Source organism: Leptinotarsa decemlineata, unplaced genomic scaffold (assembly GCF_025532065.1).
Source record: "Leptinotarsa decemlineata unplaced genomic scaffold, Ldec_3_MD MMD2_tig00026328_RagTag_RagTag, whole genome shotgun sequence".
NCBI classification, from domain to species: domain Eukaryota; kingdom Metazoa; phylum Arthropoda; class Insecta; order Coleoptera; family Chrysomelidae; genus Leptinotarsa; species Leptinotarsa decemlineata.
The window spans coordinates 32743409-32761120 of record NW_027412688.1 but is presented as its reverse complement, the minus strand read 5'-3'; the positions used below and the strand labels follow the sequence as shown (position 1 = coordinate 32761120).

General features: G+C 37.3%; 1 protein-coding gene across 1 annotated transcript in view; it reads right to left on the bottom strand.

Moving 5' to 3' along the window:
• The window catches only part of LOC111506731 (uncharacterized), a 220588-nt gene that overhangs the window by 99047 nt on the left and 103829 nt on the right, over positions 1-17712 (bottom strand). The window contains exon 3 of the mRNA XM_074182009.1: positions 2179-2263. Within this exon, the coding sequence (XP_074038110.1) occupies positions 2179-2263 (85 nt within the window). The remainder of the gene's footprint in view (positions 1-2178; positions 2264-17712) is intronic.

Below are 17712 nucleotides of genomic sequence, written 5' to 3'. Positions count from 1 at the left end.
TGAAAATATCAATCGTACCGAACTGTATAAGAGGGTGGTTTAGGTTACACGGTGTGACAATTATTGGAAAATATTCAATTACCACTCACTTTGGAGCCGAAGGTAGTCAAAGATAGTATAGATAACAGAGCAACTCTTTAAAAAATCTGAAGAGGGATGATCACAGGAATAGAATGGTTAAGAGGCACTTCGACTCTTGATATTTTTGAAAACTAAAACATGAAAGATGTTTTCAAAATTAACTGGGTCTACTTAGCTGTTCAAAAAATAAGGTGAATTTTCATATATAAAACGTGCATGCGTTTTCTTCAATTCTCGAAGCAGTTCTGATATGAACTTCTTATTATGTTATTCAGCTCTCTCAAGCACTTCCAAAGCGTTGGACGTTGTTCACAATTGGTGCCTGAGGGAGCAGATGTCTGTCAACCCCAGCAAAACTGTCATAATCACCTTCACCAGGAGGGGAAAATTGGACGATCTAACGCCACTCTCCCTCAATGGTGAGGTCATTCCATTTGGAACGGAGGTGAAATATCTTGGCATTGTCCTTGATGAAAAACTCACCTGGAACGCTCACTTGGAAAGAGTTTTACATAAAGCGAGACTGTCCCTATGGACATGTCGAAAGATTTGTGGTAAAACTTGAGGTTTTCCCAAACAAATCCATGGCCGTCAGCAGCCATGGATCCTTTTAGATCTACCTCCTTTCCACATTTTTCTGGAGAGAGAGGTTAGATGGACTGCATATAAACTTGTGCACATTGCCAATGGCACAAATCAATTCAATGCAGAGTGCAGTTTGGTTGGTTAAATTCACAGCATTCTGGAAATGACCTCTGACTTCATGCCTCCAACTGTCAACTACGAACTGCCTTATAAAGTACTGTTTCCGAGTAAAGAGATGGATCAAAAATACCTTCCGGTTCTGGTGCAGGTGTTTTCAGTCGCAGACCCAGGACAGAAATATCAACCTGCCTAGGAACCTATGCGACTGTATTTCAACTTTATTGAATCGTGTGTGGAGAGATTGGTAGAATCCAACCTCATACACAAGTCAACAGAACTATTCTCGGACAGTCAAGTGGCGTTGGAAGCTCTTGGCTCCTACCGAGCAACGTCTAAATTGGTAGCAAATTGCCAAAAACGACTCTCCTCGATAGGAACACTCAACAGATTGTCTCTGGTCTGGATTCCTGGCTATACTAGCCTGGAAAATGATGAAACAGCAGAGCACATACTCCCCTGCCTCGCTGGGGACCGAATCAGGTTTTTATAGTTCGGCAGAGCCGTACTCGTGAAAGACCACTCACCAAACAAACCAATAGGCTTCGTTAGGAAGCTGGGTTCATTTAGTCGAGTGTGAATAGGTGTGAGCCACAATAAATTTTCGCGGGTTGCGGTGGAGGGTTGAATAGACCCACTCTATTTGGACCTAGCTCTCTCAGCGATCCGGTTTTTATGTACTCAATCATCTCCTCAATACGCCGTCCTTCATGGGTCTCTTCAAAACTGGGAACATGAAAAAGTCGCAGGAGGCCAAATCTTGTGAATACGGTGGCTGAAGCATGATTACGGTGTTGTTTCCGGCAAGAAAATACTAACAAGAAATGACAAGTGAACAAGTCAGCAACTTTAAGATCTATCACCAACAAACTAAACATAATAAACAGCAGAAACTGTGAACAAATGTTCTAGAAGAGTGTTCCAATATAAAAAAAATCGCTTATCGAATGTAAGTAGCCGGCGAAATTTGAATATTCACCTTATTTTTTGAACAGTCCATTATATAGCTTGTAGCGTTACGAGTCTCTTGATTCAAATGTGATCATTCTATCTCAAATTCATTTCAAATAGTCAAGCATTCTAGGCAGTTTCCAATTCTAGGCAGTTTTTAATAAATATCAACAATGGAAGAAGACTGTGATGCACATGTGAAAAAAGGCCGAACAAACTACCTACAAAACTGAATCGATTCATCTAAGCAATTTTTTGCGCTCTCTAAGAAACGTAAAGCGTTCTTTTGTTGAACGAAATGTATTCGTTCAACGGTGAAAACAATAAATAAAAAATATTACAAGGGAAGAGAATAAGGAGAGGGCTGATGAAGTAATATGGATGGATGGAAGCAAATAGGAAAACCAAAGATCTATATCTTTTTCTATCGGAAAAAATAGTTACCTATGACGCCGTTTCTTCTTCTTCTTTTTATTGAAACCTCCTAATCCATCGGATACCGAGAAGTCTTTGGAATTATCTAGTTGACCTGAAACAAAAACCATATATGTAGAAAGTTATCCATTTGATGGAAAATGTATTGAGATAGTTTTCAAGTAGCATTTCATCAGGAAGTATATTGAGTTTCCTGTTTCAATAGATCAGTGTGATATTGAATTTTCTGTGAGCTTGAAGAGATGGTGAAGTATAACATAATATACTTCTGTGTAAAAGCTATTTTCCGGGTTTTTTGGCCGTGGTCTGTGAGTTTTTATGTCTGACGGTTCGTCATAAAAACTTACAGACCACGTCAGACATTATCAAAGGCGATGTAATAATGCTAATCCGGAAAATAGCTTTCACACAGTTATTTCCGGCCGTGAAAGTTTACATTCTTTGATAATATAATAATAATAATAATAATAATAATATGAATTTATTAAATTTTCAGTACAAGGATCAGTCAATAACAATTTGAACAATCTGAACAAATTCAGGAAACCCACAAAGGAAACCCTGTGCGTGGGTATTACTGTTTTACTCACAATATTCATTTTATGAATCAGAACAGTGAGAGTAAAATGGTTTTGACAATTCAGGTTATTAAAATGTAAAGATGTGAAAATCTTGAATGTTAGAAATGTTAAAATGCGAAATGTAAAAGTATAATCATGCAAGAATGTAAAAAGATAATGTGTAAAAATAAAAGGCAAGAAAAGGAGAAAATGGTAAATATTAAAATGAAAATGCAAACATCTAAAAAGTATAAAAATTGCAACAAATGGGTCTGTAAAATATGCATTATCCGCCATGATTTTACAATATTAATGATTGAAACAATCTTATACAAATATGTGGGTGGCAAATAAATATCCCACTTCACTAGTTCCTATTCAAGTAGGTAGTTTCAACAGTGTTCTTACGTGGTAAAAATAATTTTAGTGATGAAGGAACATTTACTAAGAACTTGCCTGGGCATGGGTATTCTTTCATTGAACAATTATAGGTATAATATAAAAAAATAGTGGAGTAGTGCCATTAGACATTGAATAGTGTATTTAAAGGAGCATAAGAAAAAATATACAGAAATATAAGGAATATGAACATGGACCCATTTTCTCTGGGTAAGTATAGTAAGGCAAATGATCAAATTATATCTGTTTCTGAAATGAAACATTTGATATCTTTTTTGAATGAAATAGTTGTCGGTGCAAATCTGGTTTTCAGAGGTAAGTAATTGTAGACCCAGTTTGCAGGATGAATATATGTTCTCTGAACGATTGTTTTTGTTGAGCATGTCGTGTTCAGTTAGTTGCGCATTGGTTTTAAGTCTTGTATTATACTTGTGATCTACATAGTTCAGTTTTGTTCGTTTTTTGTGTTGTTCCACAACAGTTCCTAGGAAGTAAAGATGTCTGAGGTCGAGCAATTTTGATTCTTTGAAAAGTTTTTCTGTAATACATCCAATTTTTTCTAATGTGATGTTGCTACTCCGGCCCCAGCCTACTATTCCATATGCAAGACGAGACTCTATAATTGCATAATGAATTGTTTTCATTCGCGAGGTATCTAGTATATTTCGTAAGAACTTGAATCTATAAAGTGTGCTCCTCAATGTTTTAGTCACTTGATCAACATGATAGTTCTATCTCAGGTGTCTATCTATCACTATTCCTGAATACTTTATTTTTTCTGCTGATCGAATTGTTATGTTGTTTCCGATATTCAATGTATCATATTGGGGTGAGTTGGCATATCACGAGAATAGTAATAAATAACCTTTTTTCGTGATTATTCAATAGTATTTTATCCGCGAAGCATTCAAAGAGTTCACTTATGTCATCTTTTACTTTAGTTTTGAGGTTATTCCAGCTATCACTTCCACGAACCATGATATAAGTACTAAATTTTAATTAATTCTTATCTTATCAATTTTTATCTATATCATCTATATAATTGTAACATATAATATTATGTATAATGTGTAATTTAGGTGCAAATAAAATATTATTGTATTATATTATTATTATATCAGCACTGTACAATACTGCTGTATCATCAGCGAAGCAAACGATGCTGCCACAAGTATCGTGTCGTAATATGTCTTTGATATATATTGTAAAGAGAATTGGCCCCAAAACTGTTCCTTGCGGAACTCCACATTTCATAACTCTTTTTTCACTGACCACGTTATCAATTTTCACGTAATACTCTCTGTCGTTAAGGTAACTCTCCATGAGATTGAATGTATTTCGTCTGAAACGCATATTTTGCAAGGTCGCTAACAGCTGTGAGTGGTTCACGGTGTCGAAGGCCTTAGCAAGATCTGAAAAAACACATAGACTTGGTTTACTTTTTTCTAGATTTTCTGCTATTTTGGATGTGAGAAAAAAAAGCATCTTGGGTAGAAATCCCTTCTTTGAATCCATATCACGTTCATTTCACATCATGAAAAACGTGATCCTAAAATCTTAAAATGAAAATAAAACATTTTTAGCACATCCCACCTCCTGTGACATCAATCCTGGGACAAACTGTATGTAATTCACATACATGTTACCAAATTAAATCTATTTACGATTGTGCAGATTTCTCAGTCTTTCAGCTAATTTAACACGTTCCGTTACAAAATATAAATTAGCCGTGTCCTGTTCCAATAAACAAAAATCGATCCCACATTACGAGCAGATAGTTAATTTATGCCACAAAACTATTTGACCATACCACCGTTAATGTACAAGAGAGTAATTTAACCTCGGTCCGGCGATGAGGGTTTCCGCCTGGTGTCGGACAGCCTGTCGTGACTTATGAAATACCATTGGGCCATTAGTGCAATTTATGGCCCGATAATTGCCTCGGATGTTATTGCTTCCACCCTTTATACACGGAAGAATCGTCAATACAAGCTAATGGGTTAAGTGCACGAATTGTCGCTGGAAGAAACTGGAAATTGAAAAAATATTTTCCGACGGAGAAATAATGTTCTTGACCTTGATATATTGGTGACCGGAGGCGGCGTAAGGTGTGGGTAGTGTGTGCCACCGCCTCGCGGTGCAAAGGGCCTCGCGCCTCAAAACGGAAATTACATCTGAAAAAAGTATGGAAACTCCAAAAGTATTTATTATTTTATTTATTCATTCATTCATTTGAGAAATATAATTGGCCAGGAAAGGCTTCAGCTTTGGCAGTTTTATACATTGAAGCAGATGTAGCATCAAAGATAAATAAAGAACCAATAATTAAGGAGTTCAGTAAAATCAAACGTAGTAATTTTTTGTTTCTTCAATTCAATTTGATTTTTTTTTCATTTTTAGCACCCGACTCAAAAAGGGGTGTTATATGTTTGACTCCGTCATGTGTGTGTCTGTATGCGGAACTGTATAGCTCCTACATAGCTGTATAGCTTCTAATAGACCGATTTTGATGCGGTTTTTTAATTTGATAGCTAATTTTATCGGGATGGTTCAAATTTCAAATGTATTCAGTTGAATAATTACATTACATAAATAACTACTTCATGTGCATTCATCAAAAAGTCGAGAATTACACCTTGCATTGTGCCTATTCTCTCAATTTGAATGAATCCTTACTACTATAGAAAACAAAACAAAACCTTTTCATCTGTATCTGTAGAGTAGGGAAGACGAGTGTAAGCCCACAGCCACATGTAACCCATTGTACATCCTCCCGAGAAGTTGTCCTCCTAGGTCATCGTCCATCCTGTCCTTTCCAGGGAGGTGGACAGGTCACTCGGAGACATCTCCTTTATATCGGCAGGTGTAGGCCAAGATTCGCCGAACACACAGTCTCTTATTGACGATAACTCCGGGCACTCGCATAGGACATGCCTGGCAGGTCGCCCAAGGTGATCCTGGCAAGATTGCATCCTTTGATTCCATCCCATCTCTTTAAGAACGGAGCATTGGTGTAACATTTGGCTAGTTCCGCAATTGTCGAAATCATCAGGCCGTGGGTGCCACTGGGTCCTGAAATTCTTAGTCCAGCCGCTTCTCTGGCTAAATAGTCGGCCCTGCCCTTTAACCTACTTCAGGATAATGTTATTATCGACCGAGGCTTTGGCTAACTCTTGGTGGGACTCTAGTACTAGCCCTGATGTTTTTGCCAGAAATTCCTTTCCTGGTTATTTCTGTTTGACCACGCTGGTATTCATATTATAGGTTACATAATATATTGAAGAGAGAAGGTAGATGCAATGGACTAAAGGAAGGAGTGAGAGCGGGCATTCCATGAATGAATACTCCTTGGAATTTTCGTATGTTATGACAAATTTGTGTCAGTTTTATATTAGGGGATTCAAAAGATATTGTTAAACACTGTTGAATTTTCAGCGAGGTATAATTTTATAATTTTTTTGAATTTGGGAAGAGTGTTTATATTTTTCAGAGGTGCTAGGAGCATATTGTAGAGTTTCAAACCAAAAAAGAAAACAAATCTCTGAGTGTGAGTTTTGTGAAACGATGATACTTGTATTTTTTCGGTGAATCTACTCACTTTGGATTTACATTGGTCACATTTTTCAATATTTCAATATTGAAGTATATAGGGATCTGATGTTTAGTAATTTTGTATCACTGTATAGAGAATCACTTGCTTGCAATCTGTGTTTCTTGAATATTATTTTTAATGAAGTGTTTTGCACTGTTTGCATGAAAGTTATTGTACTATGAAATGTTCCACCCCAAGCTATTATACATTACCGTATTTCCGACTCAGCTAAAGGTGTATAACTCATTATAGAAGGTGAATGAAGGCTTTCTCATTTTTTTTGTGACTTGATTTATGTGTTCGTCCCACCTGAAATTCAGGTCCAGCATAGCACCGAAGTATTTGATAGTTGATGTCTTTTCTATCATATCACATGTTCATGGTTGATGTGAGTCGCATCTCGAACTTTTTATTTATCGTTCTATTCTTTGTGGCTGATCAATGTTTTGCAGAGAAAATGTCATAATAAATTTCGTCTCAGTAACAGTCAAGGTCGGTAGATTATAATCAAGCCATGTCTTAATCTTTTGAAGCCCGTCTTCAAAAAGTTCATAGAAATTTTCCAATGATTCTCATGTGTAGGTATACAATAGCTGTGTCATTAGCATAGCAAAAATCAGTAATTTATGTGATAGAGTTTATGTAAATGGGAAAGAGAACTGTTCCAAGGACAGTTCCCTGAGGAACGCCAATAGTGCCTTCTGTGGGGTACTCAACTGTTCATCAATTTTAACTTTTTCTAATATATTTGCCGAATTATTCTGCAAGACATCTAGTGTATTATCTTGTCCCTTATGGTTGTTAGATAGGATTCATAAAAAACGCTCCAGCCGTTTGAAAGTTACCAGCTCGTTTCCAAGATTATAAAGAGGAATTATGGATTTAAATGTGGTTAACAATACATCCACTTCAGTGATTGAAATAAAAATTCGATATTTTTTGGGTATGTACTATAACATTTTTACTTTGACTTGATGCTGCAACCAGAACAGTCTGCAAAGGACCAACTCTTCAGCAACCTCCAACAGATGTGATGTTTTTGTGCACATTTTAAAGGTCTCAATGAGTGAATAGCCACAGTGGCTATTTACTCATTGAGACCTTTAAATTAAATTTAGGTCTTGCGCCGCCACTGTTAGCGACGGGACACGTGGATTTAATTTGAATGGTTTTTCAAAGGGCGATCGGTTCATTTTCGGAGATGAACATTTAGTTCAAGAGAAAACTCAACATTTGCTTTCTTTTTTCCAATTAACGGAAATGGAATTGAAAGTACCGAATAACGACCTACAAATAATCCACTCGATTTCCTAGACCCTCCCTCACATTATTGAAGTTGTCTGATGGCAATCACTTACAATTCTCTGTCTAGTCCAATTAATGATTATTTTCCCAGATAATTTTTATTCTACCCCCTCTCAGGGGTGAAAAATATTTTACTGGAAATAACTGATGAAAAAACTGTTTGAAATTTGATTTTCCATTAACCAGCTATTTCCCCCTATGAACCACAACGCTCAGAAGTTGAAACGTGTGTGAGCCAAGGATTAACGAGGTCTTACATTTAAACGCAATATTCCTAGAATGGACAGATTGACTAAACCTGGGCAACTTTTCTCCTATGGAAGTTTTTTTGAAAGTCGATACATTTCGACTTATTCGCGGGTGAGTGTCCAATTTTTCAACCAATATTCTGTTCATGTTACTCAGCTCAGCTCAGGTCGGTAGCCGGGCGATTCGACGTGAGTGCTTTGTTCACTCAGTCAATCGGCCGATGTGTGAGTCGATGGTTCAAGCCCCAGGCTGAACGCTCGATTTTCACTTGCTATCACATGTTGAAAGGTAAGACCTCGTTAGTCGTTAGCTCGCACAAGTTTCGACTTGTGATTGTTGTCGTTCGTAAGGGTGCGATAGCTGGTTAACGGAAAAACATATTTTAAAACATATTCTTTAGTCACTCAGAGTGTTAATACTTTCAAAATAAACCACAGTTAATGAAACTGGACGAGAAAGAGTAAATTTGTTGAAAGTTTTTTGGACATACCCAGTAAACTGTGGAAGAATGAGTAGAATGAACCAAACCAAAACTGGTTATTAATTCAACTTTTTTTACATCAACTACTATCGCCTAGCTACTAAACAAATTGTATATTAACGCAGTTGACAAAGCTTATAAAATATAATACTCCCACTCTTTGATAACTGTGTTTTATACGATAAAAAAGGCTTCTCTGTTCTTCACAAATTTCTCTTTTGGAAGGGACTTTGTGAGAATATCGGCTAGCTGATCTTCCGAAGGGACGTGGCAGACAGTAAGAGAACCATTTTCTACACATTCACGTATGTAGTGATACTTTACATCGATATGCTTAGTTCGTTTATGATATTCGGTGTTTTTAACTAACTGTTTTGCACTCTGATTATCTACAAAAAGCTTGGTAGGAACTTCAGTTAAAAAGCCAAGTTCTTGTAAAAATTCTCGAAGCCACATCACTTCTTGACATGTTTCCGAGGCGGCAATGTATTCGTATTCTGTAGTCGACCGTGAAACACATTTTTGAATATGAGAAGACCATGTCACGGGAGCTCCAGCTATACTTGTTAAGTACTCGGTTGTTGATTTTCTGGTATCCAAATCACCGGCAAAGTCAGCATCTGAGTAAGCAATCAAAGTTTATTCTTTTCCAGTGTGTAGTAGTGCTACATTTTCAGTACCTTTAAGATATTTGAAAATACGCTTGACAGCATTCCAGTCATTTCTTTTTGGATTAGACAGGAATCGACTCACTTGACTGACAGCAAACATTATGTCTGGACGTGACACAACTGCCAAAAACATCAAACAGCTAACAGCCTCTCGATATGGTGCACTGCAATCTTCTTCATTGTTTATATCTTTCGAATAAAGTGGTGCATTGGGATCAGCAGGGATTGCATTGGGATTACAGTTTTGCATGTTAAATTTCTTCAGAATTCTGCTTATATAACCCTTCTCAATCAAATAAATTTTCCGTTCATCCCGGTTTCTTTTCATTTCAATTCCCACGTAGTATTCTGCATTTGAGGTTGTCAACTTAAATTTGGCTGCCAGTTTTTCAATAAAAATATCTATTAACTGAACTGATTCACACAGAACTAGTCCATCATCACCGTACAATGCCAAAAATATATCTGCGTTTTCCATTTTCCCATAAAAAACGCATTTATTTGCTTCAAATTGATTGAACGAAAATTCAGCAAGGACTTTTGTGAATTCCATGTTCCAGCATCGTGGCGACTGCTTCAACCCATAAATACTTTTCTTCAGTTTGCAGACCAAGGAACGATCTTCACTTTCGAAACCTTCAGGTTGTTTCATGAATATATTTTCTGATAAAGTTCCATTCAAAAACGCAGTTTTGATGTCAAACTGACGAATTTCCAAATTTCTGACAGCTGCTAACGTCAAAAGTATTCTGATAGATTCAAACCTGATTATTGAATTAATAAACAGTTTTGGTTTGGTTCATTCTACTCATTCTTCCACAGTTTATTGGGTATTTCCAAAAGGTTATGGGCCCAGATCACGAATGAGTAACTGTTCTTGAAGTTAATAATAGGAGAAAACGTTCCAGAAAAAGCCAGCATCCCTGTATTGAATTTGGAGAAAATTGTGACTCTTCTAGTTGTCATTGTCACATTGGTTTTACTTCCTGAGGGAAACGTAAAGTTCAGGCACAGTAAGGAATAAAATGGACAAGTTTAGAAGTCTCAGTATCCAAAAGTTTGATGGCAGCAATTTCCAGTTATTGAAATTTCAAATGGAAATAATCTTCAGAGCCGAGGGTTTAATTGCCTTAGTTAATGGAACCAACCAACGTCCAAGTGAATTAGTTCGCGAAGAGAGAAAGGATTGGGATGATCTCAATGCGAAAGCAATGCTTCTGATATCTACATCGATGGAATTCTCCCAACTCCAAACTATAATGTTTTGTGAAACTGCTCCAGAAATGTGGACAAGAATCAATCTTATACACGAGCAAAGATCTTATGTCAAGAAAGTTATGCTAAAGCAGCATTTTTTTAATTATCAAATGTCCGAAACAGATACGATTGCTCAGCGTATAAGCAAGATTGAATCAATGGCCCAAGCATTATCCGACGTAGAAGAAAAGGTGTCAGATCTTGATAAAGTTGCGAAAGTTTTGGGTAGTTTACCTTATAAATATAGCGCGTTTGTTACTGCATGGGACTCTTATGATGAGGACAAACAAACGTTTGATAACTTGACGGCTAGACTTTTGAAGGAAGAGCTGAGGTTGAGTCAAATGGAAGAATGAGTAGAATGAACCAAACCAAAACTGTTTATTAATTCAACTTTTTTTACATCAACTACTATCACCTAACTACTAAACAAAGTGTATATCAACGCAGTTGACAAAGCTTATAAAATATAATAAAGTTACTTTCAGGAGTCCCTCAGGGTGAGTATCTTGGGGCCTCTTTTATTTACACTACCTATATACTTCAAATTTTGTAAATGTTTTAAGTAAATCCAAAAAAAATAGTGACTTTGATATTTAGTAATAAAAATGTATCAAACTTTTTGAAATTATATTAATGAAAGATATGAAACTTTGAAATGTCACAATAATTCGAGGACACGAAACCGTCATACTTTCATCATTCCAAAACACTCGACATCCTGTTTTATCTGAAGTCTTCTGGATAGATAATATATCATGTTATGCCTTGCTCATATGGTTTTCTCTTTGTCTCACTTTTGTGTATGTTTTGCTATATATTTTACCTTATTTAAGCTAAATATATTTTCAATATTTACTTTGAAAATTATAGCCCTTGTTTCTTCGCCCTTTCATTGATTTTTGTATCTATGTATTCTTTATTAACAATTTATGTCAATGAATAAAGCCCATTTATTATTACTACTATACTGTTTACCATTTTATGTACTACATTATATTATAACCTCAGTCACAACATTTGTGCAACAATTTTGATTTGCAGAAATGGTATATAATGAATGTTTTATTATCCTGCTCCAATAGTTAGAGCATAGCTACAAGAAACAATGTTTCATTTTTTAGCAGATTCTCCTTTAACTCTCTAGACGATATGTATAAAAATAATCAAATGAAAGTCAACTCGTTACCACCACTAAAAAATTTAGATCATGAAATCATCTTAAATATAATTAATAACAAATGAATTATTCGTTTCCCTACTTCCATCACTATAGAAATGAAGTGGATTTCCATTTCTCCTCTCATTGTCATTCACTTTCTCCCAGGTCCAGAATATCCATAATATTGTAAATATTCAAACTGAAATAATGTTTGTTGATTAATACGTGGAAAATTCCCACACACAACTTTAGGATTTTATTGGGTTCTCTCAATGTTTATCACCCATTATCTAGGACAAACAATTGATTGATCTGTTTTTTTATTCCTTCTGAACATACGATGTATTTGGAAATTCCTTCTATTGCTGGTAAATGAACTTTCTCATTATTATTATCAATATGATTATATAATCAAACAATTTTCACAAACATTTTTTATTTTTAGACATGTTTTGCTGACACCGTAGCCTCCTCGGTAGAAATGAAATAAAAATGTTTGTGAAAATTGTTTGTTTATTATCATGAATAGTGTTGAATATTACTAAAGTTTTGTTCTTTCTCTTGAAGATGATCACTTGGTGATCGAATCACGTGTCGAGGTGTTAAAATAATGGTTTGGTGTTGGGAAAAAACTACAATAATATTCATTACTACACCAGAGGTTTCAAATAGTGCATTACAAATGGATAGTGTTATCAATTTTGATCAAATAACGGATCAGTTCATTCATAAACATATTATTATTATTAGGTAAAATAGGGTGCATTATAAAGTTTGACATACCTAATGGTTTGCCAATGTTTTATCCCCATCGTGTACTATTTGACCATCTTCGATGGTATTATCCTATATTAATGTGATTTATATGATGCATTTTCGTGTGTATTCCGAATCGAAGTGCCCCCGATGCAGATCATTGTGGAATATCCCAAAAATTTATAAGAACCTAGTCGATTCATTACTGATTTTGACGTAACCCTCTCATGATTAGATATTACTTGATCCATTCCTTTCTCGACAAAAAAGTGGTAAAAGATCCCGTTTTCTTTCCCCGAACGCCATGCATGACAATTAAGACCTCAAGAACCATCGAATGGAAACCCTTCACAAAAGAACAATGCCCGAGGGCAGATATTTACTCGAAATTCGGCCCGGCAGACAATGGCCGACCATGATGTTGATGTTTTCACACCTTGGTTAACCCCTTTCGAAAGAGCCATACGGTTAATAGGCGTGCGAGAAGGTGGGGTGGTGGGGCCGGATTTCGTCGCGTTCACACCTCGGTCCTTTCACGTTTTCACACCGTGCCTTTAATCACACTTGTGTTCTTTTGTTCGAAGATATTCAATTGTTCGGGAACAGGATACGCGCGTTGGAGAAGAAAAAAATACGAGAACAGGTAGATGGTGTCGTGGGCTGACGTGTTAATTGCGCTCTTATTAAATATGTTCTATTTCGGTTCGCAAATAACGGAATTGAATAATTTTCTGTGAGAACTGTAATACCGTCTGTCCCACATTTTCTTGCTGAAGTAATGTTTCGACAAAAAAACAATAGAAATCCCACAACATACAACTAAAAAGCTCAATTATGTCCCATTATGTCCCATGAACATAATGCTGCTCTGATCCAGTGCCCTTCGCATTTGCATGGAATATGATGCGCTGCCTGCAGCTGAAGATTCCTATTTTGTTCAGGTTTCTGCTGCCCAATGGACAGTGTCCGTTGTCCTGAGCCAAACCCTGCTTTGTTGAAGCCGGTTTCAGTTTTCTTAATCAAACCACAGCAGCTTCAGGGTCTGAATATTTAGTTGATATTCCGTGTCAGACACAATCATCATTGTCTATGATACCCGAGTGTCCTGGCAGCTAATATACGGCTGCAGCTGAAGATTCCTATTTAGTACAGGGCTTTGCCCAATGGACAGTGTCCGTTGTTCTGAGCCGATCCCTGCTTTTTGAAGCAGGTTTTAGTTCTCTTCTCGAACGGCTTTTACTTGTGTTTCCGGTATGTTTTGCCAGTACTCTTTATGTTTTCTCTACACCCATTTCACAATCTGGTTCCATACCCACAACTGCCACAGGGCCTGAATATTTAGTTGATAGCAACACAGTCGGAAATAGAAGCTAATGAATTTCGGTGTTAAACCAAAGTTTCAGCCATTTTGGATGCGCAGTTGTTATGTTATGTTATGTAAATATTTTTATGAAAATGTACAAAATCGAGTATCGAGGTGTCATTGAATATTTGTTTTTGAAAGCCAATACGCGTACGTAAATCAAAGATGAGTTGAATTCTGTGTATGGGGATTCTCTACCATCATTTACCACAATGAAATTTTGCGCAGCTGAATTTAAACGTGGCCGTAAGAGCTTGGGAGACGATGAAAGTTCGGGACGTCCAAAAACTGCAACTACCGACGAAAACATAGCCAAGTTCACCAAATGGTGCTAGACGACCGCTGAATTGAATTGACGGAGATAGCGAAGGTTATGAACATGTCGAAATAACGAGTTTGTCACATATGAGAAAGCTGTCCGCTTGTTTGGTGCCGCGATTGCTCATGTTAGACCACAAACGTGTTCCACTGCGTTCTGCATCATCGGTGTCTCTACGACCATGTTTGACGTCAGCAAACCAACGTTTAATTGTTGTTTCTGATGAAGCGGAGCCCTTATAACACTTTTCATGCCATTGCTTCGATTGAACAGTATTTTTTCCCATCAAGAAGCATTGTTAAATTAAAACACGAAATTGTTTTTGATCCATTGTTTTGAAAATAACAAAAGTAGTGGCACTCTTAGCACATTAACTCACAAACTCATGAGTAGAATATCATGAAATTTCAACAGCTATCTTTTGAGGGTTAGTACTAACTGAAAAAGCGGTGAATGCAATGAGACTAGCGATCTATGTGTTAGGCCCAAGACTTCTCAGCCCATGTAGTATATTATCAGACATGGCTGTTGAAAAATATTGAGCAAATGCCTGTACAACTTGTTGGGAATCATCAACTTTTTGATTATTGATGGTTATTTTCTGAACATTATTTTTAGTTGATGTTTTTTCCCTCTTCTCATTGACAATTTTCCAAACCTGCTCTTTGTTTTTCACTTATTTTATCAACTTCATTGATTTCATGTTGAAAGTACATATTTTTCGCATTACTTATATTTCTTCTGTGCTGTTATTTTAGTTCATGATAACTGTCTACTAATATTTTGTCTTTGGTATTATGCGCAATCGCAGATCAGTCTGTCAGTTTTGGATTCATCAGGGCCCTAAGTGAAGCCTGGGTGTCTATGAAGTTATTGATCCGCCCATTCCGTGGAAACCTGAAACTAATGTTCCTTGGGCATTGCAAGATTTCATATACTTCAGCCAGGAAAACAGATGTGTACTGAAAGAGTGGATAACTGAAATGAAGATTTCTTCCTGCATAGTCAATTCCAGCTCTCATTCCAGATTCGGTTTTCGACCCACCTGTATACCAGATGTTCCTGCCGAGCATGTTGTCAGGATGAATGTTCATTCTCCACCCTGAAAATATGTTTCACGTTCGTTCCTCCATTTATTCCAAAATTTCTGTCTTGCCCGATCTCATGTAACTCGGTGAGTTTTCAGTATGAATTGGCATAATCCTTGTCTCCTCCAATTATTACAAAATTAAAAGGAAGAAGAGTCAAAGGTGCCTTCAAGGCAGCTGTTGAAGAGGTTTTCATTATTCCCGTTATTCTCAAGCGTTAACATTTTTGCGATTTGTTTGTTGATAGCAGTCATTTGTTTCATTTTTAACCACCATCATGTAGAGCCAATACAACATGTCTCCATGTTTTTCCGTGGGTACATTTGGCCCTGGCCATCATCGGTGTCCCCTTCGTCTCCTTTTCCACTCTTTCTAGATGTTGGGTCCACGCCAGCCTGGGATCTAGTACCATTCCCAGGTATTTGACCTCCCTCTTCCTAGGCCGTCTGTTTTGACCCTCTTGGTGAATGCTATTATGGAAACATTATTTAAAAAATTCACCTGGAAGCAGATCTGGTATCTGTATCAGCACTTAGGCCACATGTGACTCATTGTACAGTCTCTCGAGGAGTTGTCTTTCTAGGTCATCGTCCATCCTGTCCTGTCCAGGAAGGTGAATAGGTCACTAGGAAACATCTCCTTTATATTGGCAGGTGTAGGCCAAGACTCGCCTAACACACTTTCTTTGGCAACCTGCAACCTCGAGGTGTCGCACGGTGGCCTCCGCGAAGGTTTTGGAAGGTGCAGCGATATTACTGTCGTTGTGCGGCTTCTTCAACCTTCTTGGGGATCCCTCCGTGGAGGTGCACAAGTGAGGGAGCTTTCCTGCAGGGACAGCCGGTTCCTTGCCTTTATTGAAGGCGTAGCTCTTGGCACCCGCCGCTGGAAGTGCCCCTGCTGTTGAAGGTGATCTGCTATGTCCAGCCTCATTCCAAGCGGTAGATTGGGGTGGACATTTCTGTTCATCCCCAGCCACCGCCTTAGATTGAGGTGAGCACTTCTGTTACAATGAGGTTTCGCCCGTTTCCTCTGGAAGCAGATACAACTGTATACTTTCAGTTTTGGTCACGTTTTTCTCAGAAACAAAGAGTTTTTCCAGAGATATATTCTTCTCGATCAATGATTCACTTGCATTTACGACTCTGCCCGCAAACCCCTCAGTGAACGCTCATAATTCCACTCTAATCAAAAAAAGCAATTTAAACCAGAACCGTCGCGTAAAGAAATCGAAGTTTATCGAAGTTTAAAATTACCCATATGTTGTAATCCGCGGAAAACGAAAATGAAACGAAATAACTAATCATCTGACGGGGTTCTACAACCAGCCCGGCAATCTCCTGCCCAATAAGCTACCGGTTCGAAAATTCAATTATGCCCAAGTGAAGTGCTGTCTCCAGGGGGTAGCGACGGCCCCTGCTCTCTGGGGGGTACGAATATAGCCCCGCGCCATTCTCGAAACGTATTCAGAAGTGTTTTAACGCCTGGATGGAGGTGGAATATGGATGATAATTATTTGCGAGGTAATTTTATTGGAGCCCAGGGATACAGGATGTTTTTATAAAGCTTTGATATCTTTCGAAGAAACTTGTACAGGGATGATTATTATTTATCTCTTTCGATGAGTCAAAGCGCCAGCTTTGAAGTTTACGGGAAGTTTTTTCCAAATTATAATGTTTGAAGAGTAGGTACTCTACGATTTCAACGATCAAAAAAAATTGTCACGTTTCGAGGTCAGTTCTTCTTTGATTTCGAGCAACTAAAACGATCATTTTTTGGATCGGATCGTCACATGTGATGAGAAACGGATCCTCTACGACGACTGATGTTCAGGACAATGGTTTGACACCAATGAGCTACCCAGGCACTTCTAAAAGGCGAAAACCCATTAAAAAAAGATCATGGTTACTGTGTCATCCACTATAACTTTGTGCAACCGTGCCAAATTTGTTTTTTTGTGATATTCTTATTCATATCATTATGTTGACACCATCAGTTTTCGATAATATCAAGTGGAGATTGTAGACATATCCAACTCTCATAGTTAGAAATAGTTGTGGAGATCTTTAGGTCGTTTGCGAAGAGTGAATTTCCACATGAAAGCTCAGATCATTTATAATAATCCAGTCATTTTAGGTTTTTTAAACCTAAATCTGTGGAAAAATTCCTACTGAGCTGAATTTTGGTAATAACCTTCACTATGGCGTTTTAATGAAAATGGGAAAAATCTACATTGATATCGTGCCAGCTAAAAAAGTTATAAGGGTCAAAAAGTCATGACAATCAGTTTATTGCGAATATCTCGCGACTTATGGCTCGGAGGTCAATAAAAGTCATTATAAAA